At 36.9% G+C, this 25,631-nt stretch overlaps 1 protein-coding gene across 1 annotated transcript in view; it reads left to right on the plus strand.

Moving 5' to 3' along the window:
- LOC122402841 overlaps positions 1-25,631 on the plus strand; it is a 55,713-nt gene that overhangs the window by 24,409 nt on the left and 5,673 nt on the right. Inside the window, exons 4-11 of the mRNA XM_043405971.1 lie at positions 4,955-5,136; positions 16,878-17,093; positions 17,458-17,608; positions 18,120-18,310; positions 18,727-18,953; positions 21,484-21,595; positions 22,059-22,386; positions 23,057-23,342. Coding sequence (XP_043261906.1) covers positions 4,955-5,136; positions 16,878-17,093; positions 17,458-17,608; positions 18,120-18,310; positions 18,727-18,953; positions 21,484-21,595; positions 22,059-22,386; positions 23,057-23,342 — 1,693 coding nt within the window. The remainder of the gene's footprint in view (positions 1-4,954; positions 5,137-16,877; positions 17,094-17,457; positions 17,609-18,119; positions 18,311-18,726; positions 18,954-21,483; positions 21,596-22,058; positions 22,387-23,056; positions 23,343-25,631) is intronic.

Raw genomic sequence — 25,631 nt, forward strand, 5'->3', positions numbered from 1 at the left:
TTCACATAAATCTGACAAAGTTTCTCTTGATATATCTTCCCGTAACATTGTTGGTTGCGTCACGGACAACAAAAATAATTAAAAGTTAAAATGTAAATATTGATGCTTCCAAGCCATGAAGAATGTGACGCAGGCTTTTATTTTAAAACTCTAGGTGAATTCTCACGGTTGAACGGTTGAATTTCTGCGCAGGCGTCGATGAAAAGTATTTTTTAAAGTTGAATTTGAAAAAATAAATCTCGCGTAATCGAACGTTGAATCAATTCTCTCCGCTGAACACACTCCCGCTGCAATAGAAATTCACTCGATCGAATAAATAATTGAACGCGGTGAATTAAGTGCGCGGTTTAATGTGTGGAAAGCGGCGCGAGTTAACGATCGTAGGATTTATGGGAGGATTATTTGTTTGGAGAATAACTAGCCCAGCTATTTTCAGGTGAGATTCTGTTTGCCGAAGCTCTATCATTTTATACGTTTACGACATCGCCGCGTGTGTGTATCTCGATCTAGTCGAGCTGCAGGAAAGCCAAATATTATGGTTGGGACAAATCTTGATATTGTTATAGTCGATAATTACGTAAATCGAACACTTTCAACGATTTTAATACATAATAATACATCTATACTATTATATAAAGAGACCTATTCAACCGATCTTCCTCAAATTTTGACACGTTGTTCCTGCATACTCTAGGACGGACATGGGCTATGTAGCATGTCTCAGAAGGGCGTTATTAACATGTAATTTATGTGCAAAGATTTCATGTGCACGACCGTTTGGCGGACCACGCGACCCCTGTATACGACAGTCTACTTGCGCGCGCATACGCGTTAACGGCCCGTGCGATACCTCGCCCGTAGCAGTACTGCGATGTCACCGCCAGGTGGCGAAGCTTCTCGAGCGCTTTCTCGCGAGAGAATTGCATCATCGCGGGTATATATGTCAGGACGATCGTCTGGTCATAAATTGCTTTTGCAATGAGCTGCATGGAAAACGTGTTCGAGGGTCGCGTGTGGCCACATATTTACGATTTCAAGGAAGAATCGGTCTTCAGAACGAAGAACTGAGAATCAAGTTTACTCAGTTTACTAAGTTCAATTACTTCTGGTGAATAGACATACCCCCGAAATCCTACTCACTTTGCAGAAAAAAATTCGAGAAGGTATGAAATTTTTCGACAAAATTAAAAAATTTCAAATCATTCTAAAAAAATTATTTTCAATTACGAGGGTTGATTACAATTACTTTTGGTGAATAGACATGCCCCCGAAATCCTACTCACTTTGCAGAAAAAAATTCGAGAAGGTATGAAATTTTTCGGCAAAATTAAAAAACTTCAAATCATTCTAAAAAAATTATTTTTAGTTACAAGGGTCAATTAAAAGAATTTTTTGTGCATAGATATACCCCCGAAATCCTACGCACTTTTGGGAAAAAAATTCTTTACCGAAAATCTAATGCAAGGCTTCCCTGAAATTTCTTGCGAATCTTCAAAATGTCATAACTCCTGAACGGATTGGACGATTTTAATTTTTCAAAATGCAAACGACGCGTATTTAGATGAGGAATATGTAGAAATTGCAAAAATATTCGAAAAGTTGATCCTTGACACCGTAAAATGAGAAAACACCCATAAAAATGGTCAAATTTTCAAACAGCCATAACTCCTACAATAGTGAATACGTTTCAATGAAACTTTTTTCTGCTATAGAGCTCACGGATGCCTACTAAAAAGTATTAGACAATGTTTCCGTAGGGCATCAATCAAAATTACTAAAAATCAAAAACTAATATAAGAAAAATCGACGGGGAGTTGGTAGGTACCTAAATTTTTCAACGAAAAAAAAATGACAAATCATACTAAAAAAATTATATTCAGTTGCAGAGGTCAATTACAAGCATTTTTAGTCATTACACATATCCCCGAAATCCTACGCATTTTCGAGAAAAAAATTCGAGTAGGAACTGAAATTTTTAAACGAAATTAAAAAATTTCAAATCATTCTAAAAAAATTATTTTTAGTTACAAGGGTCAATTACAAGAATTTTTGGTGCATAGATATACCCCCGAAATCCTACGCACTTTTGGGAAAAAAATTCTTTACCGAAAATCTAATGCGAGGCTCCCCTGAAATTTCATGCGAATCTTCAAAATGTCATAACTCCGGAACGGATTGGACGATTTTAATGTTTAAAACGGTAAACAACGCGTATTTAGATGAGGAATATGTAGAAATTGCAAAAATATTCGAAAAGTTGATCCTTGACCCCGCAAAATGAGAAAAACTCCATAAAAATGGTCCAACTTTCAGACAATCATAATTCTTACAATAGTAAATATATTTCGATGAAACTTTTTTCTGACATAGAGCTCATGGGTACTTACAAAAAAGCATTAGACAATATTTCCATACAGCGTCAAACAAATTTATTAAAAATGAAAAACTAATTTGTGGGAAAAATCGACAAGAAGTAGGTGCTTAAATTTTTCGTAAAAAAAAATTTCAAATCGTTCTGAAAAAATTATTTCCAGTTACGAGGTTCAATTATAATTATTTTTGGTGAACAGACATACCCCCGAAATTCCTACCATTTTCGAGAAAAAAATTCCTTGCGAATGTCACTTCAATAATTTCATGTGAATCTTTAAAACGTCATAACTTCTGAACGGATTGAAAGATTTTAATGTTTCAAAAGCCAAATAACGCGTAATTTAGTGAAGAATATGTAGAAATTCCAAAAATATTCAAAAAGTTGATCCTTGACACCGTAAAATGAGAAACCCCCCATAAAAATGGTCCAATTTTCAAACAGCCATAACTCCTACAATAGTGAATACGTTTCAATGAAACTTTTTTCTGCTATAGAGCTCACGGATGCCTACAAAAAAGTATTAGACAACTTTTCTCTAGAGCGTCAAACAAAATGACTAAAAATGAAAAACATGTAGGGTAGGTGTCGAAATTTTTCAGCGAAACAAAAATTTTCGAATCGTTTTGAAAAAATTATTTTTAGCTGTGGGGGGAGATTGCAATCATTTTTTGTGAATAGATACTCCGCCGAAATCCTACGCACTTTCGAGAAAAAAATTCTTTACCGAAAATATATTCTGTGTCCGGAAATATTTCCATAACTTTTTAACGAAGCCTCAATCAAGAAATTAATATTCTTCATTTTCGTCTTGTTTTGGCCTCTAGAATCTCCCGTTAAAATTTTTTTATCCTCCCTGTATAAGAAATGGGAAATTTTAATTTTCAAGAAACTACTTAATACGCTCAATATGCAACTATATCTATACTATTATATAAAGAGAGAGCCGATTTTTATGTTCGCGCAAAACTCAAGACCTATTGAACCGATCTTCCTCAAATTTTGACACGTTATTCCTGCATACTCTAGGACGGACATCGACTATGTAGCATGTCTCAGAAGCGCGTTATTAACGTGTAATTTATGTGCAAAGATTTCATGTGTACGACCGTTTGGCGGACCACGCGACCCCTGTATACGACAGACTACTTGCGCGCGCATACGCGTATTCGGCCCGCGCGATACCTCGCCGGTAGCAGTACCGCGATGTCACCGCCAGGTGGCGAAGCTTCTCGAGCGCTTTCTCGCGAGAGAATTGCATTGTCGCGGATATATATGTCAGGACGATCGTTTGGTCACATATTTACGATTTCAGGGAAGAATCGGTCTTCAGAATGAAGAAATGAGAATCCAGGAGGGATTTTTAGACACTCTGAGATGGATATGGACAATTTTTTAACGAAATATTAGAAAGTTTGCCTGGATAGTCGAGTTGGAACGGAAGAGTTGTCTGGAAAACGTGTTCGAGGGTCGCTAGAAGGGGTCAGTTTCGACCCCATGGCGGAGCTAATCCGGATCCCGATCGACGTCCACTTGTACCAGGCACGAACCACAAATAAACCTGGTATATGCGGAAATATGCACCGCCACCAAGCACCCCGTGGCTAATTTTAACCGGCGAAATTGTGTCTCATACCAGGCTGGCCGATGCTGTTCCCTCAGCCTGGTACTTTCCACATGGACAACCGTTTTTTCTCTTGAGGTGGCTACAATTCTCCAAAACGACGCAGAAACTCGAGAATAATTGTTACAGGATGTAATCGCGATAAACTAACGCGTAATCAGTTGAGATCTCGAATCCTGAGAATCTTACCAAGTTTTTTAAGATTTATTTCTCTATGGTCATCCAGAGTTGCACTGTTCCTCGTGAGGAATCTTCGTTTGCTATGTTTAGGAACGAATTATCAGCGAATTTTGAGTGATTCGTTGAAACGAATTTATATTCCTATTGGTCACTCAAAATTTGAGTGTTTCGAGGTGTTCTCTACGAAAAAAGTAGTCTGCAAGTTTTTAGAATAATTTTTTCTTAAAGCATAGGTGTGAGTGGTCGGTATATCTAAATTCGCCCGTTGTCATTGAAATTTCGTGTCTAGTTTGCTTAAACTTAGAGATTATAGTCAGGAATTTCTAATTATAAGCAAATGAGATACAGAGTATTGTTAAATAGGCCTTTGAATTCATAATGTCAATGAAAGATTGTCATTTTTTTGTTCCTTGAATATATAAAATATTTTTATCTGTGATTAAGGGTAGATTTCTTTCCATAAGAGTGATACATGAATGTTTCAACCACAATATTTAATGCAAAATTAGTAACACTCATTTTAAAATTTAATTTGTAGAAAATTGTTATCGATTACTGTGCGTTAACTTCGTTCAACAAGATTTCTCTCTTCGTTCTGAAAATCGACGCTCTGAGTAGCATATTTTGCGTTCGTAAGATTCTCGAGACAGCGTTACGGCGGTTCTGGTGCAAACTTTCGGTTTATTTTCGCTTTCGAGCGTATATTTTTGTATAATGAAGTAAGAAGTATTCTGAAAGCGAAACATCCCCAAGGAATTCTTTTGTTCTGTGTGTTTCAGATACGTCGGGTGGCCTGGTATTTGGCATACCTCTCTCACAGTGTTTGGAGAACGATAGGATTGCTAGAATCGCCGCTGGCGAGGTCGCCGACGTCGGTTGCCTGTCGAGGAGCAGCAGACATGGCAGCAGGACGAGCTTCACTAGCCTAATCGAACCCACCGTTGCTGCAAAGACCGACGAGGTGAGTAGAAGGATTCAAACTTCTAGTAACAACTCGTTTTCCAACTAAAAATTGAACCAAACTCTCAGCTCAACTAAAAAATCCCTAGAATATTTCGAACTTAAAATCACTAGACGCCTCGAAACAATAAATGACAAAACTAGATGATCAATTTCAAATGAAAATTGAACCAAACTTTCAGCTCAACCCAATAAAATCCCTAGAATATTTCGAACTTAAAATCACTAGACTCCGCTCAGCTCAATAAAGTCCCTAGAATGACAAAACAAATGACAAAACTAAATGATTAGTTCCAACTAAAAATTGAACCAAACTCATCTCAACTCAATAAAATCCCTAAAATATTTCGAACTTAAAATCACTAGACTCAACCCAATAAAATCCCTAAAATATTTCGAACTTGAAATCACTAGACGCCTCGAAACGATAAATGACAAAACTAAATGATCAATTTCAAATGAAAATTGAACCAAACTCGGCTCAACCCAATAAAATCCCTAGAATATTTCGAACTTAAAATCACTAGACTCAGCTCAACCCAATAAAATCCCCAAAATGACAAATCAAATGACAAAACTAAATGATTAGTTCCAACTAAAAATTGAACCCAACTCATCTCAACTCAATAAAATCCCTAAAATATTTCGAACTTAAAATCACTAGACTCAGCTCAACCCAATAAAATCCCCAAAATGACAAAACAAATGACAAAACTAAATGATTAATTCCAACTAAAAATTGAACCAAACTCTCAGCTCAACCTAATAAAATTCCTAGAATATTTCGAACTTAAAATCACTAGACGCCTCGAAACAATAAATGACAAAACTAAATGATCAATTCGTTTGATATTACTAGTCTGCGGATTTTTATGCAAATTCGTATATTTATTAATAAAATTAATAAAATAAGAGCTTCATAGAAGGTTTTTTCGTCGACACAATACCATCCGTGGCTCTCGTTGCTTTGTACATTAAGTACACGCCGTTGTAAATTAGTGCTTTTGTACATTAAGTACACACTGTTGTAAATTAGTGTTGTTCAATTAGTTTATTGTTAAATTAAATAGTCGTGTTATTAAGCGAGTGATTTATTGCGATCGTTAAAATTCAAATTACAAAAAACCGGCTTGTTCAACTCCTTCGTCGGATCGCCTCGACGTCCAAGTCCTTTGAAAAGGACGATCTCAGCTCTGTCCATCGTCCGAATTAAATCAGGACTCGTCAGTTAGGCTTTCTAGCAGGCCCTGTCTTAGACGACTGGGATATTGGGAAGTCGTTCGAGGAGCATATATACGGAGGGGTCGTGAGAGCGCTTGTGAGAGCGCGGAGCCATCTGGCGGCGAGCGTGGGAGGCGACGCCACAGTATGATGACAGAACGAGAAGAATAGTGCAGTTTTTCGCGAGTCTGGTAACAAAGTGGCGGACACGGGTTTATTTTGGCAGCCAGACGACTTCGATCGCGTGTAATAAAAGTAGATTCGCCCGCTGGCTATTTGCAATTCGAAATTTTATTCGCGTCTCGCGGAGACGAAGAGAACAACGCCCACGCGAGCCACGGAAATCCGAGTCACCTGTTTTAGATTGACGTTAACTAATCTGCTCGCGAAACGTTCACGACTTGTTCGATAGAGATTTTAGTGTCCCGTCTAAACATATGGTCGCGGCTAAAATAGATACATTACACGAATAGACCCGTTGCTTCTTTTCAATTTTTCTTTTTTTTTTTAGACCGGATAGATGTTTTTAGGCTCAGCTATTAAGAACGAGCCTATTAAGTATAACCTGTGTGGCGTATCTGATTACAAAATTAGTGTTTTTGTAACTTTCTAATCGCGAACATGCGGATTGCAACGCGTGGAAATTTCGATTAATTGTGAACGTGAATTTTAAAACAGAAATTTAGAAAATAATGAAGCTTGCAACGCGTGGAAATTTCGATTAATTGTGAACGTGAATTTTAAAACAGAAATTTAGAAAAAACCCCATAAAAATGGTTCAATTTTCGGACAGCCATAATTCCTACCATAGTGAATATATTTCGATAAAACTTTTTTCTGAAATAGAGCTCACGAGTACCTACAAAAAAGTATTGAACAAAATTTCCGTAGGGCATCAATCAAAATTACTAAAAATCAAAAACTAATATAAGAAAAATCGAAATTTTTCAACGAAAAAAAAATGTCAAATCGTACTAAAAAAAATATATTTAGTTGCAGAGGTCAATTACAAGCATTTTTGGTCATTACACATATCCCCGAAATCCTACGCATTTTCGAAAAAAAATTCGAGAATGTCTGAAATTTTTAAACGAAATTCAAAAATTTCAAATCATTCTAAAAAAATTATATTTAGTTGCAAAGGTCTATTGCAAGCATTTTTGATCATTACACATATCCCCGAAATCCTACGCATTTTCGAGAAAAAAATTCGAATAGGTACCGAAATTTTTGAACGAAATTAAAAAATTTCAAATCATACTAAAAAAATTATATTTAGTAGTAGAGGTCAATTACAAGTATTTTTGGTTATTATACATATCCCCGAATTCCAACGCATTTTTGAGAAAAAAATTCGAGTAGGTACCGAAATTTTTAAACGAAATTAAAAAATGTCAAATCATACTAAAAAAATTATAGTTAGTTGCAGAGGTCAATTACAAGCATTTTTGGTCATTACACATATCCCCGAATTTCAACGCATTTTCGAGAAAAAAATTCCAAACAGAAAATCTAATGTGACGTCAGAAATGGCTACCTTTGAAATTTCATGCGTATCTTTAAAACGTCATAACTTTTGAACGGATTGGAGGATTTTAATTTTTAAAAATGCAAACAACGCGTATTTTAGTGGAGAATATGTAGAAATTCTAACAATATTGGAAAAGTTATTCCTTGACCCTTTAAAATTAGAAAAAAACCCCATAAAAATGGTCTAACTTTCAAACAGCCATAACCCCTGCAATAGTAAATATATTTCAATGAAACTTTTTTCTGAGGCAGAGCTCATGAGTACCTACAAAAAAGTATTAGACAATTTTTCCGTAGGGCATCAATCAAAATTACTAAAAATCAAAAACTAATATAAGAAAAATCGACAGGGGGTTGGTAGGAACTGAAATTTTTAAACGAAATTAAAAAATTTCAAATCATACTAAAAAAATTATAGTTAGTTGCAGAGGTCAATTACAAGCATTTTTGGTCATTACACATATCCCCGAATTTCAACGCATTTTCGAGAAAAAAATTCCAAACAGAAAATCTAATGTGACGTCAGAAATGGCTACCTTTGAAATTTCATGCGTATCTTTAAAACGTCATAACTTTTGAACGGATTGGAGGATTTTAATTTTTAAAAATGCAAACAACGCGTATTTTAGTGGAGAATATGTAGAAATTCTAACAATATTGGAAAAGTTATTCCTTGACCCTTTAAAATTAGAAAAAAACCCCATAAAAATGGTCTAACTTTCAAACAGCCATAACCCCTGCAATAGTAAATATATTTCAATGAAACTTTTTTCTGGAGTAGAGCTTATGAGTGCCTACAAAAAAGTATTAGACAATTTTTCCGTAGGGCATCAATCAAAATTACTAAAAATCAAAAACTAATATAAGAAAAATCGACGGGGGGTTGGTAGGTACCTAAATTTTTAAACGAAATTAAAAAATTTCAAATCATACTAAAAAAATTATAGTTAGTTGCAGAGGTCAATTACAAGCATTTTTGGTCATTACACATATCCCCGAATTTCAACGCATTTTCGAGAAAAAAATTCCAAACAGAAAATCTAATGTGACGTCAGAAATGGCTACCTTTGAAATTTCATGCGTATCTTTAAAACGTCATAACTTTTGAACGGATTGGAGGATTTTATTTTTTAAAAATGCAAACAACGCGTATTTTAGTGGAGAATATGTAGAAATTCTAACAATATTGGAAAAGTTATTCCTTGACCCTTTAAAATTAGAAAAAAACCCCATAAAAATGGTCTAATTTTCAAACAGCCATAACACCCTGCAATAGTAGATATATTTCAATGAAACTTTTTTCTGGAGTAGAGCTTATGAGTGCCTACAAAAAAGTATTGGACAATTTTTCCGTAGGGCATCAATCAAAATTACTAAAAATCAAATACTAATGTAAGAAAAATCGACGGGGGGTTGGTAGGTACCTAAATTTTTCAACGAAAAAAAAAATTTCAAATCATACTAAAAAAATTATATTTAGTTACAGAGGTCAATTACAAGCATTTTTGGTCATTACACATATCCCCGAAATCCTACGCATTTTTGAGAAAAAAATTCGAGTAGGTACCGAAATTTTTAAACGAAATTAAAAAATGTCAAATCATACTAAAAAAATTATAGTTAGTTGCAGAGGTCTATTGCAATCATTTTTGGTCATTACACATATCCCCGAAATCCGACGCATTTTCGAGAAAAAAATTCCAAACAGAAAATCTAATGTGACGCCAGAAATGGCTACCTTGAAACTTTAAAACGTCATAACTTCTGAACGGATTGGAGGATTTTAATGTTTCAACCGGCAAACAACGCGTATTTTAGCGAAGAATATATAGAAATTCTAATAATATAGGAAAAGTTATTCCTTGACCCCGTAAAATTAGAAAAACTCAATAAAACGACGTAAGTGCCTGGTACGTTGAAAGGGGCGTCGCGTGACGGACTGGTGGCGATCATAAACGTCGTCATCGGTTGCGTCAGAGTGTCCGCGGCTCGCCACGAGAGGGCGTTCATCGATGGCCACTTGGCGAGCGAAGGGGCGAGGCGTTCGAGCAGCAGCGGAGCCGCAAGTGGTTATTTTTTGACGGATACGTCACTGACGGTAGACGAAGAGCCGTTTATTCTATGTTTTCGGTGGCGTGCAACGCTCGAGACGGCTGAGAACTCGTTGCCAAATCCTCTCACCGGATTTAACTAACGTTTACGTGCAATTAAATGCCAATGGGTGCGCGTGACGTCACTGCGCGGTCACCATTGGGCATTTAGCGGCGAAAGCTCGCGTGGGCTTCGAAAAACGTACTGATTTTCGATTAACGGAATTATGCGTGGGTATAGTAATGTATTGTAGGGAGAAAAATAATAGAAACGATTAGGGTGATTTTGAATTTTATAAATGCAACTTTCTATTAGACAATTTTCGACATGTTCATCGATTTATAAATTTATGATATGATATATTGTTTCACGAGGAAATATTGAAATTTTTGTTATTTTATATAAAATTAATGCAAAATTTTGACTCGATTGACTCGAGTCAAATTGTATACAGGGTGTTCGAACAAATCGGGGAAAAATTTTAATGGTAGATTCTAGAGGCCAAAATAAGACGAAAATCAAGAATATCAATTTGTTGATTTAGGTTTCGCTAAAAAGTTATTAAACAAATTAAATTGAAAAGTTTTTAATCGTTCTAAAAAAATTATTTTCGAATGCAGGGGTCGATTACAATCATTTTTGGTCAATAGGCATACCCTTGAAATCCTAACCATTTTCGAGAAAAAAATTCCACAAGGAATGTCACTTCAATAATTTCATGCGAATCTTTAAAAAATCATAACTACTGAACGGATTGGAAGATTTTAATGTTTCAAACGGCAAACAACGCGTATTTTAGTGGAGAATATGTAGAAATTCTAACAATATTGAAAATATTGTTCCTTGACACCATAAATTGAGAAAAACCCCCCTAAAACTGATCTAATTTTCAAACGGCCATAACTCCTATAATAGTAAAGGTATCTCATTGAAATTTTTTTCTAAAGCAGAGCCCATGAATATCTACAAAAAAAGTATTAGACAACTTTTCTGTACAGCTTCAAACAAATTTATTAAAAATGAAAAACGAATTCTTAAGAAAAATCGACAGGGTGATTTTTCGGTGAAATTGAAAAATTTCAAATCACTCTGGAAAAATTATTTTCGGTTACAGAAGTCAATTGTAATCGTTTTTGGTCATTAGACATGCCCTTGAATTTCTACCCACTTTCGAAAAAAAAATTCGAGAATGTATGAAATTTTTCGACAAAATTCAAAAATTTCAAATCGTATTAAATAAATTATATTTAGTTACAGGTGCCAATTACGAGCGTTTTTGATGAATTGACATATCCTCGAAATCCTAACCATTTTCGAGAAAAAAATTCAACAAAATGTGAAATTTTTCGACAAAATTCAAAAATTTCAAATCGTATTAAAAAAATTATATTTAGTTACAGGTGCCAATTACGAGCGTTTTTGATGAATTGACATATCCTCGAAATCCTAACCATTTTCGAGAAAAAAATTCAACAAAATGTGAAATTTTTCGACAAAATTCAAAAATTTCAAATCGTATTAAATAAATTATATTTAGTTACAGGTGCCAATTACGAGCGTTTTTGATGAATTGACATATCCTCGAAATCCTAACCATTTTCGAGAAAAAAATTCAAGAAAGTGTGAAATTTTTCGACAAAATTAAAAAATTTCAAATCATTCTAGAAAAATTATTTTCAATTGCAGGAGCCAATTGCAAGCATTTTTGGTCATTAGACATAACCTCGAAATCCTAACCATTTTCGAGAAAAAAATTCAACAAAGTTTGAAATTTTTCGTCAAAATTAAAAAATTTCAAATCATTCTAGAAAAATTATTTTCGTTTGAAGGAGCCAACTGCAAGCATTTTTGGTCATTAGACATACCCTTGAAATTCTACCCACTTTCGAGAAAAAAATTCAAAAAAGTTTGAAATTTTTCGACAAAATTAAAAAATTTCAAATCATTCTAGAAAAATTATTTTCAATTGCAGGAGCCAATTGAAAGCATTTTTGGTCATTAGACATACCGTCGAAATCCTAACCGTTTACGAGAAAAAAATTCGTTTGTGTTCGTAGATCGCCGTTCTACACCCGAAACTTTAAACGTTAATAACTTTTTAACGAAGCCTTCATCAACAAATTACTATGCTTGATTTTCGTCTCATTTTGGCCTCCAGAATCACCCATTAAAATTTCTCCCAGATCTGCTGCCCCCATCAACTTCATAATTTCAACAATTGGCGCGAAAATTCAAATTTAAATTGTTTCATTAACCGAAATATCAAGTATAACAAAAAGTTAATAATTTATTCTCTTTAAAACTAAAATTCTAATAACAATTATACACAAAGTTAATAATTCATTTTCTTTAAAACTAAAATTCTAATAACAATTATACAAAAAGTTAATAATTTATTTTCTTTAAAATTAAAATTCAAATTCAAATTATTAAAAAAAGTAATTAATTTAAATTCCATGTTTTGTATAATTTTTAGCCTGTTCTAGTGTTTTTTCTTCGAATCTACATTTTCGAGAGCGACTTCCCTCGCGACCGGAAGTAAATGTTTTGGTCGAAGAAACGAATTTTTTTCTTCTTTTTCCTTCTTCTACGCGGTTCGACGCGTTATTTTAAGAAAAGTCGAATATTCGAGCCGTGGCTCTTGATTTACACGATCCGATCTAATTTCTGAGCGTTTATGCTTCTGCGTATTGATTTTTCGGTTTACGGTGGGTGCAGAATGATTTGTTTCGCGAGCGAGAATTTACATTTTAGACAAATCCAACCTTTGATCGAAGGCAGCGTATAGCACTCGCTGCTTCTCGCTATCCTAACACGTGGTAAACCTAAGTTATGGAATTGTCATGTACCTGCTCATCCATGACACTGATTTCCCAGCAAATAAATGCCCAGTAGAATTGAGAAGAATGGAGAATTTTAGGTTAAATTTACCATTCAAGTGTACCACTTACAACTAAACTTAAAATCATTAAAATATTCAATTACAACTATTATTTTTATTTTCAAGCTCTGAAATTTTCTAAATGCACGCAGACAAAAGAAAATCATAATAATTGACATGAAAAAAATATTCGAAGAGAAGGAGAAATTATCCAGTAGGTCCTTTCAAGTGTCCTTTCGAATCCAAATATCCTTATACATATATATATATAACGGTTTAATAATAATGAACGATACAGAAGTGATACATGTTGGCGCACGCAACGACGCACGACGACCGCGCGACGATCTCGCTGGAAAGCGGCGCACACTCCTCTGCGCACGTTCTCACTCGCGCAGACTCCTCTGCGCGTTCTCACTCGCGCACACTCCTCTGCGCATACTCACAGCGCACGCTACTCACAGCGCTGTGTGACAAAACTTCCATGGCGAGTGTAAATAATTGGAACAGTCCTTACGAGCTCGCCATTTTGTTCGTGACGCATTGTCCGTGGGTGGAATTTTTCGTGGAATTAAATACCACGGAGCTCTTCTTTTCGTGGAAATTACGGCTGCTCGACCCGATACATCGTCTATTGACCCGAATTAGTTTACAGCATAGTTGCCTGAAGCATCCTCTATCGACTTACACGCGGTGTACCGTAGTGAACCTATCGATAGAATTTATCGAATTCCTCGCGGTTCTGGCTCTTTCGATTGTTATTAAATACCTTCGGTTATAATTGATCAATACTACGGTGGGAGGAGTAACAAATTTAATAGGCTGATCCACTTAATTTAGCTGATAGGAGTAAAAGTTGCACGTTGCAAAGAAATTGGAAGATTTAGGTATTTCTAGATTTCACTATTAGAATTTATTTTTCAAATTAAGTATAGTATCTATTTACAGGGTTCGTAGAATCGAAAAATTCAAGCTAATAGAGCAAATATTATGGATAAAATAAATATTGCTTATTCAACTTGGTAATTATTTAATTCCAAATTTCAAAAGTTGTATTTTATATTTGAATTTTTTTTATTTTTCAAATTAAATACAGTATCTATTTACAGAGTTCGTAATAGTGAAAAATTCCAGACCTACCCATGAAATCTTACCAATTTTCCAAGAAAAAAATTCGAAAACGTGTGAAATTTTTCGACAAAATTAAAAATTTCTTAGCCGTTCTAAAAAAATTATTTTTGGTTGCAGGGGTCAATTGTAATCATTTTTGGTGAAAAGACATACCCCCGAAATTCTATCCACTTTCGAGAAAAAAATTCGAGAAGGTGTGAAATTTTTCGACAAAATTAAGAAACTTCAAATCATTCTAAAAAAATTATTTTTAGTTACAAGGGTCAATTACAAGAATTTTTGGTGGATAGACATACCCCCGAAATCCTATTCACTTTGCAGAAAAAAATTCGAGAAGATCTGAAATTTTTCGACAAAATTAAAAAACTTCATATCATTCTAAAAAAATTATTTTTAGTTACAAGGGTCAATTACAAGAATTTTTGGTGGATAGATATACCCCCGAAATCCTACGCACTTTTGAGAAAAAAATTCTTTACCGAAAATCTAATGCGAGGCTTCCCCGAAATTTCATGCGAATCTTCAAAATGTCATAACTCCTGAACGGATTGGACGATTTTAATTTTTCAAACTGCAAACGACGCGTATTTTGGTGGAAAGTATGTAGAAATTCCATAAATATTCGAAAAGTTATTCCTTGACACCGTACAATGAGAAAACCCCCATAAAAATGGTCCAATTTTCAAACAGCCATAACTCCTACAATAGTGAATACGTTTGAATGAAACTTTTTTCTGCTATAGAGCTCACGGATGCCTACAAAAAAGTATTAGACAATGTTTCCGTAGGGCATCAATCAAAATTACTAAAAATCAAAAACTAATATAAGAAAAATCGACGGGGAGTTGGTAGGTACCTAAATTTTTCAACGAAAAAAAAATGTCAAATCATACTAAAAAAATTATATTCAGTTGCAGAGGTCAATTACAACCATTTTTAGTCATTATACATATCCACGAAATCCTACGCATTTTCGAGAAAAAAATTCGAGTAGGAACTGAAATTTTTAAACAAAATTAAAAAACTTCATATCATTCTAAAAAAATTATTTTTAGTTACAAGGGTCAATTACAAGAATTTTTGGTGCATAGATATACCCCCGAAATCCTACGCACTTTTGAGAAAAAAATTCTTTACCGAAAATCTAATGCGAGGCTTCCCTGAAATTTCATGCGAATCTTCAAAATGTCATAACTCCTGAACGGATTGGACGATTTTAATTTTTCAAACTGCAAACGACGCGTATTTTGGCGGAGAGAATGTAGAAATTCCATAAATATTCGAAAAGTTATTCCTTGACACCGTACAATGAGAAAACCCCCATAAAAATGGTCCAATTTTCAAACAGCCATAACTCCTACAATAGTGAATACATTTCAATGAAACTTTTTTCTGCTATAGAGCTCACGGATGCCTACAAAAAAGTATTAGACAACTTTTCTCTAGAGCGTCAAAGAAAATTACTAAAAATGAAAAACATATAGGGTAGGTGTCGAAATTTTTCAGCGAAACAAAAATTTTCGAATCGTTTTGAAAAAATTATTTTTAGCTGTGGGGGGAGATTACAATCATTTTTTGTGAATAGATACTCCGCCGAAATCCTACGCACTTTCGAGAAAAAAATTCTTTACCGAAAATATATTCTGTGTCCGGAAATATTTCCATAACTTTTTAACGAAGCCTCAATCAAGAAATTGATATTCTTCATTTTCGTCCTGTTTTGGCCTCTAGAATCTCCCGTTAAAATTTTTTTATCCTCCCTGTATAAGAAATGGGAAATTTTAATTTTCAAGAAACTACATAATACGCTCAATATGCAACTATATCTGTACTATTATATAAAGAGAGAGCCGATTTTTATGTTCGCGCAAAACTCAAGACCTATTGAACCGATCTTCCTCAAATTTTGACACGTTATTCCTGCATACTCTAGGACGGACATGGGCTATGTAGCGTGTCTCAGAAGCGCGTTATTAACATGTAATTTATGTGCAAAGATTTCATGCGTACGACCGTTTGGCGGACCACGCGACCCCTGTATACGACAGTCTACTTGCGCGCGCATACGCGTTAACGGCCCGCGCGATACCTCGCCCGTAGCAGTACTGCGATGTCACCGCCAGGTGGCGAAGCTTCTCGAGCGCTTTCTCGCGAGAGAATTGCATCATCGCGGATATATATGTCAGGACGATCGTGTGGTCATGAATTGCTTTTGCACAAGGTCTATTGCTAGTGTATAATAAATGCGAGATTTGAATTTTAAAAAACCTACATAGTGCACTCAATATGGTAAATATATAAAAAAATGGGAAATTGTAATTGTCAAGAAACTGCATAATACGATCAATATGCAACTATATGTATAATAAATGGGAGATTCGAATTTTTAAAAAACCTACATAATACATAAATATATAAAAAAAATAGGAAATTTTAATTTTCAGAAAATTGTGCAATGCACTTAACATACAAATATATAAGAAATAATTGAAGTTAAGATTATTTTAGGGGTTCAGAAAACTCCCAATAAAGAGAAATTTATGTAAAATCCTCCATTGGTTCATTATTTTTCAAATGCTTCAAAGGAAAGTTGATTTCCATTTACGAATTTGGTAAAAATCAAAAATTAAATAAAATAATTCTCTGGAGATTGAGAGCCCACTTTAAGGGTTAATTCGAAATACTCTGAAATAACAAATTCACCATTGAATTATCGAATGTTTTCATGTTTGAACATCAAGTAAAATAATTCTGTGGAGATTGAGAGCTTATTTTAAGGGTTAATTCGAAATTTATATTCTAGAATAACAAATTCACCATTGAATTATCGAATATATTTATTTGGAGAAATTTTGAGGTTTTTAACGCGTTAAAAATGAATTTTCCAGGGTGGCTCGTGCGAATCTCTGTCGTCGAAAGGCGGAGCTCTCACCGGAAGTGACTCTGGTGTCCTGGAGCTCAGCGATAGTGGGGGAGGCGGTCCCCCAGGAGAATGGGACGCTGTTCCAGCAGTGGTCAGACAGTGCATCAGGCATTTGGAAACCTCTGGACTTCGAACATTGGGAGTCTTTCGAGTTTCGCCCTCGAAGAAGAGAGTGAGACAGGTATACGTTGCTCCAACCAGCATTTATTCGCGTTTCATGAAAAATAGGGGAAAGGTGTACATATAATAAAACCTTTTTTTAATTGTAAAAAAAAAATAAATACCTCGTTCAGGTTGCTGGTTAAAATATTATAAATAATAAATAAGTTGCCGGTTAAAATATCATAAATAATAATATCGGAAATAAATAATAAATTGATTATTTGCGATACAAAATTTAAGAAGGAAATAATTTTAAATATTTTACATTCGCTGCCTCAAATTAGTTTCCAAAAATTAGATACGAATTACACCATAGTCCCTAATTGCAGAAAAAAACCAAACTGTCTAATTTTGATACTTGGTTTGAATCGGTGTTTTTTCAGTTACGAGAAGACTTCGATTGCGGTCGTGAGACGAAAATTGGTCCCGATCAGTGTCCCCACGACGTGGCAGCACTGTTGAAAGAGTATTTCCGGGATCTGCCGGATCCTCTGCTCTGCAGAGACCTATACCAAGCCTTCGTCCACACGCAAAGTAAGCCCAAAACGAAAAAAACACTCCTCAAATAACAAAAATACACAATTTACTCGCATATTTTAAATTTAAAGGAAGAAATTAGAACCTTTCTATCATCACAAACTGCTTGCATAATTTTCTACGCCAAAACTGCTATTAAAAATTCTATAAAATTCTTATAAACACAAAACTTGAAACGAAATAAAAAAAACACATCAAATAACGCAAAATTGATCAAAAATTCTACGTCAACTTTCAAAAAGGTAGTTATAACAGTAAGAAATATTTCAATATCAATATTTTCAATATGAAAATGAAAAAAAGAACGCAAGTTACGTAGATCTAAAAGAAATAAGCACTGAAATAAGCAACAATCGTTTTGAGATTCAAGATGGCGGCGTGTGAGGGCGCCACGTTGCTTCACGGACGTTGTAAACACGAAGTTTTCCTTTTCGTCGATGTTTTTTTTATCGTTCCAACATTGATAAACGAGTTTCTTTGCACTCAAAGAGCCATGTTCTTATTGCAGAGATCCGGAACAGGCGACTTCAGCAAGAAGCTCTTCAGCATCTCATTCAGCTGCTCCCCACGCCTAACCGCGAAACTCTCTGGGCACTTTTGAGCTTTCTCAGCGTGGTGGCGGCGAACAGCGACGACAGGAAGACAGACACTGGCGAGTGGATACCTGGGAACAAAATGGACACTACCAACTTGGCCACTGTGAGTCCATTCAGATGTGAATTTAATCAGAATTTCTTTGCTCAACAATTTTCAGTTCACAATAATCATAAATCTCTCCTTAGCCATTTGGAGCTAATTTGTACTCTCAAACCATTATTATCATTTTATCCAATTGCATCAAAAAACTTGTTTTACAGAGACCACAAAGCAAGATATTTTTTTTAGTAAACTTTTATCAAAGATGATTCCCAATGTTTGTTTGTTTTTTAGTACTCTGATTAATCGAGTCGTTAGTGTTATTTAAAGTTGCCAAATAGAGAGATTTAATCCTTTTACACAAAGTATGCAAAGTCTTGTATTATTCATTCTCTCTTTGCTGTGCTTATTGATTTTAAATATTTTTTATGAGTATCTGTGAGTGATATTCTTTATAATTGGATAATTTTCTGCTTCAGGTGTTCGCGCCAAATATCCTCCATTGCGTGAAACCTGGACAGAGGTCTGAAGTATCAGCTGAGAGGGCAGAGGAGAGGATAGACGTAATAAACGTGGTGAGGGCGCTGTTGGAGCACGCTACGACCCTTTTCACGGTGCCAGCTGCCCTTCTGGACGAAGTCTACCATCACATGATGGACACGCATCCGGCGGAATTGGATCTCGCCCTTTCTCGACGCGCTGACGAGTGAGTAATTCGCTACGACTTCCCCTAACCTAGTTACTCGAGCCTCCATTTCCTCTTTCATTCGTCCTCGAAACTCTAAAATCTGATATCCTCTTTCGATTCGTGGCCATTTAATTTTCAAGCTTCGATGTTATATTTATCGAAATACTTTAGATGCTTTACTTTGGGTTCTCTTTAGTTATAATAGTCATCCATAATAGTAAAATTCTAAAAAAAGTTACAGGATTTAGGATACAGTATTTTAAGGTAGAAATCAACCCTTTTACCCTTCCTGTTTTATATCGTTTTATCAATTCTGGAGATTTATGTTTGCAAATGATTTATCGAGAAATGAGTCTTCTGAAAAAAAGTAAAATTCCCTCCTTTTTTTGAGAAAAATTATTTTTCTGATAAATAAAGCCATCCATTATTACAAGTTACAATAATCATACATTACAGTACACTTTTGAATTTAAAACCAATTAATAAAATTCTCCATTGTTTCTTCAGAATTTTTATAACATCACAATTGTCACACTTTTCATATTTTAATTTCAAGATATCAGTTTGTGAGACTTCTGAATACGTCTCAAATTTTTTGACTTTGTGCAAAAGCAATTTATGATCAGACGATCGTCCTGACATATATATCCGCGATAATGCAATTCTCTCGCGAGAAAGCGCTCGAGAGGCTACGCCACCTGGCGGTAACATACATTGTCGTATGCAGGGGTCGCGTGGTCTGCCAAACAGTCGTACACATGAAATCTTTGCACATAAATTACATGTTAATAACGCGCTTAGGGTTAGGTCTGGGTTAGGTCTGAATTAAGTCTAAGTTAGGTCTGGGTTAGGTCTGAATTAAGTCTGGGTTAGGTCTGGGTTAGGTCTGAATTAAGTCTGGGTTAGGTCTGGGTTAGGTCTGAATTAAGTCTGGGTTAGGTCTGGGTTAGGTCTGAATTAAGTCTGGGTTAGGTCTGGGTTAGGTCTGAATTAAGTCTTGGTTAGGTCTGGGTTAGGTCTGAATTAAGTCTTGGTTAGGTCTGGGTTAGGTCTGAATTAAGTCTGGGTTAGGTCTGGGTTAGGTCTGAATTAAGTCTTGGTTATGTCTGGGCTAGGTCTGGGTTAGGTCTGAATTAAGTCTTGGTTAGGTCTGGGTTAGGTCTGGGTTAGGTCTGAATTAAGTCTGGGTTAGGTCTGGGTTAGGTCTGAATTAAGTCTGGGTTAGGTCTGGAATAAGTCTGAATTAAGTCCTAACCTAGACTTCAAGTCCAGACCTAACCTAGACTTAATTCAGACTTATTCCAGACCTAACCCAGACTTAATTCAGACCTAACCCAGACCTAACCCAGACTTAATTCAGACTTATTCGAGACCTAACCCAGACTTAATTCAGACCTAACCCAGACTTAATTCAGACCTAACCCAGACTTAATTCAGACCTAACCCAGACCTAACCCAGACTTAATTCAGACCTAACACAGACCTAACCCAGACTTAATTCAGACCTAACCCAGACTTAATTCAGACCTTACCCAGACCTAACCCAGACTTAATTCAGACCTAACCCAGACCTAACCCTGATTTAATTCAGACTTATTCGAGACCTAACCCAGACTTAATTCAGACCTAACCCAGACCTAACCCAGACTTAATTCAGACCTAACCCAGACCTAACCCAGACTTAATTCAGACCTAACCCAGACCTAACCCAGACTTAATTCAGACCTAACCCAGACCTAACCCAGACCTAACCCAGACTTAATTCAGACCTAACCCAGACCTAACCCAGACTTAATTCAGACCTAACCCAGACCTAACCCAGACCTAACCCAGACTTAATTCAGACCTAACCCAGACCTAACCCTGATTTAATTCAGACTTATTCCAGACTTAACCCAGACTTAATTCAGACTTATTCCAGACCTAACCCAGACTTAAATCAGACTTATTCCAGACCCAACCCTAGGTTTGTTAGGTTGGGTTAGGTCTGGAATAAGTCTGAATTAAGTCTGTGTTGGGTTATGATCGTTTCGGCGTGAAACGTAGCTGTTTTTCGTTGAACGTCCTAGTTCGCCTAGCAAGAACAGAAAGGCAATTATTAACCAAAGGGAGAAATTTGTTCAAAACTATCATGCCCCGTCTCGGCTTCGCCCGACCTTGTGCAAAAGCAATTTATGATCAGACGATCGTCCTGACATATATATCCGCGATAATGCAATTCTCTCGCGAGAAAGTGCTCGAGAAGTTACGCCACCTGGCGGTAACATCGCAGTACTGCTACGGGCGAGGTATCGCGCGGGCCGAATACGCGTATGCGCGCGAAAGTAGACTGTCGTATACAGGGGATGCGTGGTCTGCCAAACAGTCGTACACATGAAATCTTTGCACATAAATTACACGTTAATAACGCGCTTCTGAGACATGCTACATAGCCCATGTCCGCCCTAGAGTATGCAGGAATAACGTGTCAAAATTTGAGGAAGATAGGTTCAATAGGTGTTGAGTTTTGCGCGAACATAAAAATCGTTTTCGTTCGTTTTTCTCACAGACAGTGCGGTGACGAGGCAGACCCGTGCAGCGAAGCTGAAAACTTCTCGGTCGAGGAGACCCTGACGACGTCGACGACGACCACGGCCGGAACGACGACGTCCACCAGGAAGGTAAACGATCCAGATCGATCTAGATATCACCTTCTTTCGAAATATCTGACGTCTCCGTGTCCTATTAAAGTGGAACTTCTTTGGATTCGGGGGAAAAGAATCCCAAGAAAATCAAAGAAATTCTCGACTCTATTGGAGGAGGAACAGAGATATTTGTTCAATATTTATTTCAATGATTGGTAGTTGGAGAAGTTCTTCCAAATTTAGAGAATTTACTATCTCGAACAATCTTTATTTTTCTTTATTTTAACACTTTACCGACCGGTGGCCTATTTATCGACTTTTTTACCGACCAACGCTTACCGACCGATTAATCAACCGCTACCGGTCGGTAAAGTGTTAATGGAGGAGGAACAGAGATATTGGTCCAGTTGAGTTTTCGCTTTTTCTTTAATTCTCAGCTCTTTTAAGGAAGTGATTATACTGTCTTGCATTAATGAATGGTGGACCATTTGTGTTTTAGGTGTGGACGAGAGAACAGTGTCTCCATCAAACAGCAGGCATTGGCGGAGACATAGGCCCCAGACCGCGGCGGTCGAAGAGGCCCGGAAGTCGCAGAAAGGAAGAAGGCAGGAGCAACAGCGTGGACAGTGGATCCAGCGAGGATCCAGCGGATCCACGAAGAAAATCCTCGCCCATGGTAATCACCGCCAGCCTCACCATACCAATGTCCGGAGCGTTCACGTTGAACCTCGACGATCCGGACATTCCTTACATCGAGGAAGCACCTAAGCAACCCAGCGTGCCGCCACGAAGGCAGAGGCAACGATCGATTTCCGGTTGCAGCGAAGGTGCGTTTAAAACTATAAGTCTATAAGCTTCACTATAGTATTGGTGACTAGGCTATACCCTCGAAACTTTACGCCCTATTAAGAAAAAAAAATTCGGACATGTGGACGTTTCGACAAAATTAAAGAATTTCAAATGATACTAAAAAAATTATATTTAGTTAGGGGGGTCAATTACAAGCATTTTTGTTGGATAGACATACCCCCGAAATCCTACCTACTTTCGAGAAAAAAATTCGAGTATATACTGAATTTTATAGACGAAATTAAAAAATTTCAAATGATACTAAAAAAATTATATTTAGTTAGAGGGTTCGATTACAAGCATTTTTGGTGGATAGACATACCCCTGAAATCCTACCTACTTTCGAGAAAAAAATTCATTACCTCCTTCCGATGACTCCTGTCCTTTTCTATCTTCTTGTTGCGTATTCGAATTTAAGTTATTTTTAGTAAATTGGTGAATTTAATAAGCACTTTAAAAGTGGTGGTCGTCAGATAGTCAAAAATTCCATGGAATCAAAGCAAAATTTCTAGGGATCCCCCATACAATTAAACAGTTGCACCATGTACCCCAAGCAGTCCTACCATGAACCAATTTGAAATTCCAAAACAGTGAAGGGACCAAGAGTTCAGAATGATGATTTAAAGTGATAATTATGTGTGTTTCCAGGTGGTAGGCACGGAAGCGACAGCGCAGTGGGTTCCTCCGCGACACTGTCGGGCGACCAGGCGCCCAGCTCGCCGCCCTCGTGGGCATCCTCGCCCCCAGCGAGCCCCGACAGCGCGGTGACCGCAGTCTCTTACATACCCGACCAACAGGCAGTCCTCCAGAGGGTCTCGTTCACGACTTCCAGCGAGGTGCGCCAAGTGGCCAGGTCGAACAACCAGGACACGTCTAGGAGCACCGCGGCGCCGTACACGCCCAGCATCACAAGCATCGGCGGCGCGGTCCTCAGGTGAGAATCCTTGCCCTCTGAGCTATGCGTGCCTCCTCGGAAGACTGATAGGAATTGGGGTGGACGGTTCCGATGTGCTTGGTGTCCTGGAATTCGAGGGAGCAATTTGGGACGGTTCGTCGACCCTGTCGAATTGGTCGTCCCAAGTGTCAGGTCGTTCGATAGGCTTGACCTAACCAGGTCAAGCCAGATCGTTGCTTCCTAGTCTCTTGCAATTTCACGAATCTACTTGCTTCGTTTTTAACCCCTTAACGCTCATGTCTGACTGCTTTGGAAAACGATATTTGTTTAATCTGATGCTTTAAGGGATGACTATATTTGTTTTCCTTCAAGTTATGCACTAGATACAACATTGTAATGAACAAAAATAATTATTCAATTGTAATGAATAAAGAAAACTGATCGTTCTTGGTCAATCTGAGAAATATGAGCGTTAAGGGGTTAAACAGTCGAACAATGTTAACCCTCGGTTGGTGGCGTTGGGTCCTGACCCAGCGATGGTTCGATCAGGTTTTTGGTAACTGTTCCTAATATGATTAATTTTGGTTTGATTTTTAGACTTGATGTTAAAGGAAAGGAATGCTCCTTTTTCTTCCTCTTCACGTATTTAATCATTCGTGTGAAATTTGTTTGTATTATTGAGAAACACTTATCTCTCTACTTTCCACTGTAAATTGTCTCTACAATTAACTCAAAATTAAGTCAAAATTATCTATACAAACGCCAGACCTAACCCAGACCTAACCCCTATCTATACATATAAACATTTGATTAGTTGACTATGTGTGTTAGACGCCTATGGTTGTTTAAATATTGACCATAATCAAAGGATTGATAACAGTAACGTTCAAAACAAGATCCATAATTCATAATCACCATTCATGACAAAACCCTATAAAACTCCCACTGGGTCAATAATGACCCAACAAAATCAGTCCCCTAATCGAATCTTGATCGTACCAACCGAGGGATAAAAAAACGACCTTTTCTTTTCGAATAATTCCGGATGAAAATATACATTTAGATTTGCAAGGTTTGCCTGGTTTTTAGATTCGAGAATCTCGAATCCGACATTTTGTGAAGTCTCGAAACTCGAAACTCGAAACTCGAAACTCGAAACTCAAAACTCGAAGATCGAAGATCGAAACTCGAAACTCGAAACTCGAAGTTTTAATCTCGAAGGTCGAAACTCGAAACTCGAAACTCGAAGTTTTAATCTCGAAGCTCGAAACTCGAAACTCGAAACTCGAAGCTCGAAGCTCGAAGTTTTAATCTCGAAGCTCGAAACTCGAAACTCGAAGCTCGAAGCTCGAAGTTTTAATCTCGAAGCTCGAAACTCGAAACTCGAAACTCGAAACTCGAAGCTCGAAGTTTTAATCTCGAAGCTCGAAACTCGAAACTCGAAACTCGAAGCTCGAAGTTTTAATCTCGAAGCTCGAAGCTCGAAACTCGAAACTCGAAGTTTTAATCTCGAAGCTCGAAGTTTTAATCTCGAAGCTCGAAACTCGAAACTCGAAACTCGAAGCTCGAAGTTTTAATCTCGAAGCTCGAAGCTCGAAACTCGAAACTCGAAGTTTTAATCTCGAAGCTCGAAGTTTTAATCTCGAAGCTCGAAACTCGAAACTCGAAGCTCGAAGCTCGAAGCTCGAAGCTCGAAACTCGAAGCTCAAAGTTTTAATCTCGAAGCTCGAAGTTTTAATCTCGAAGCTCGAAACTCGAAACTCGAAACTCAAAACTCGAAGCTCGAAACTCGAAGATCGAAGATCGAAACTCGAAACTCGAAACTCGAAGTTTTAATCTCGAAGGTCGAAACTCGAAACTCGAAACTCGAAGTTTTAATCTCGAAGCTCGAAACTCGAAACTCGAAACTCGAAGCTCGAAGCTCGAAGTTTTAATCTCGAAGCTCGAAACTCGAAACTCGAAGCTCGAAGCTCGAAGTTTTAATCTCGAAGCTCGAAACTCGAAACTCGAAACTCGAAACTCGAAGCTCGAAGTTTTAATCTCGAAGCTCGAAACTCGAAACTCGAAGCTCGAAGTTTTAATCTCGAAGCTCGAAACTCGAAACTCGAAACTCGAAGCTCGAAGTTTTAATCTCGAAGCTCGAAGCTCGAAACTCGAAACTCGAAGTTTTAATCTCGAAGCTCGAAGTTTTAATCTCGAAGCTCGAAACTCGAAACTCGAAACTCGAAACTCGAAGCTCGAAGCTCGAAGCTCGAAGCTCGAAGCTCGAAACTCGAAACTCGAAACTCGAAGCTCTTGAAACCCAGAATTCTTATCTTTTCTGCACTC

This window comes from Colletes gigas, unplaced genomic scaffold (assembly GCF_013123115.1).
Source record: "Colletes gigas isolate AHSC1104 unplaced genomic scaffold, ASM1312311v1 Colletes_gigas_Sc00040, whole genome shotgun sequence".
Classification (NCBI taxonomy): domain Eukaryota; kingdom Metazoa; phylum Arthropoda; class Insecta; order Hymenoptera; family Colletidae; genus Colletes; species Colletes gigas.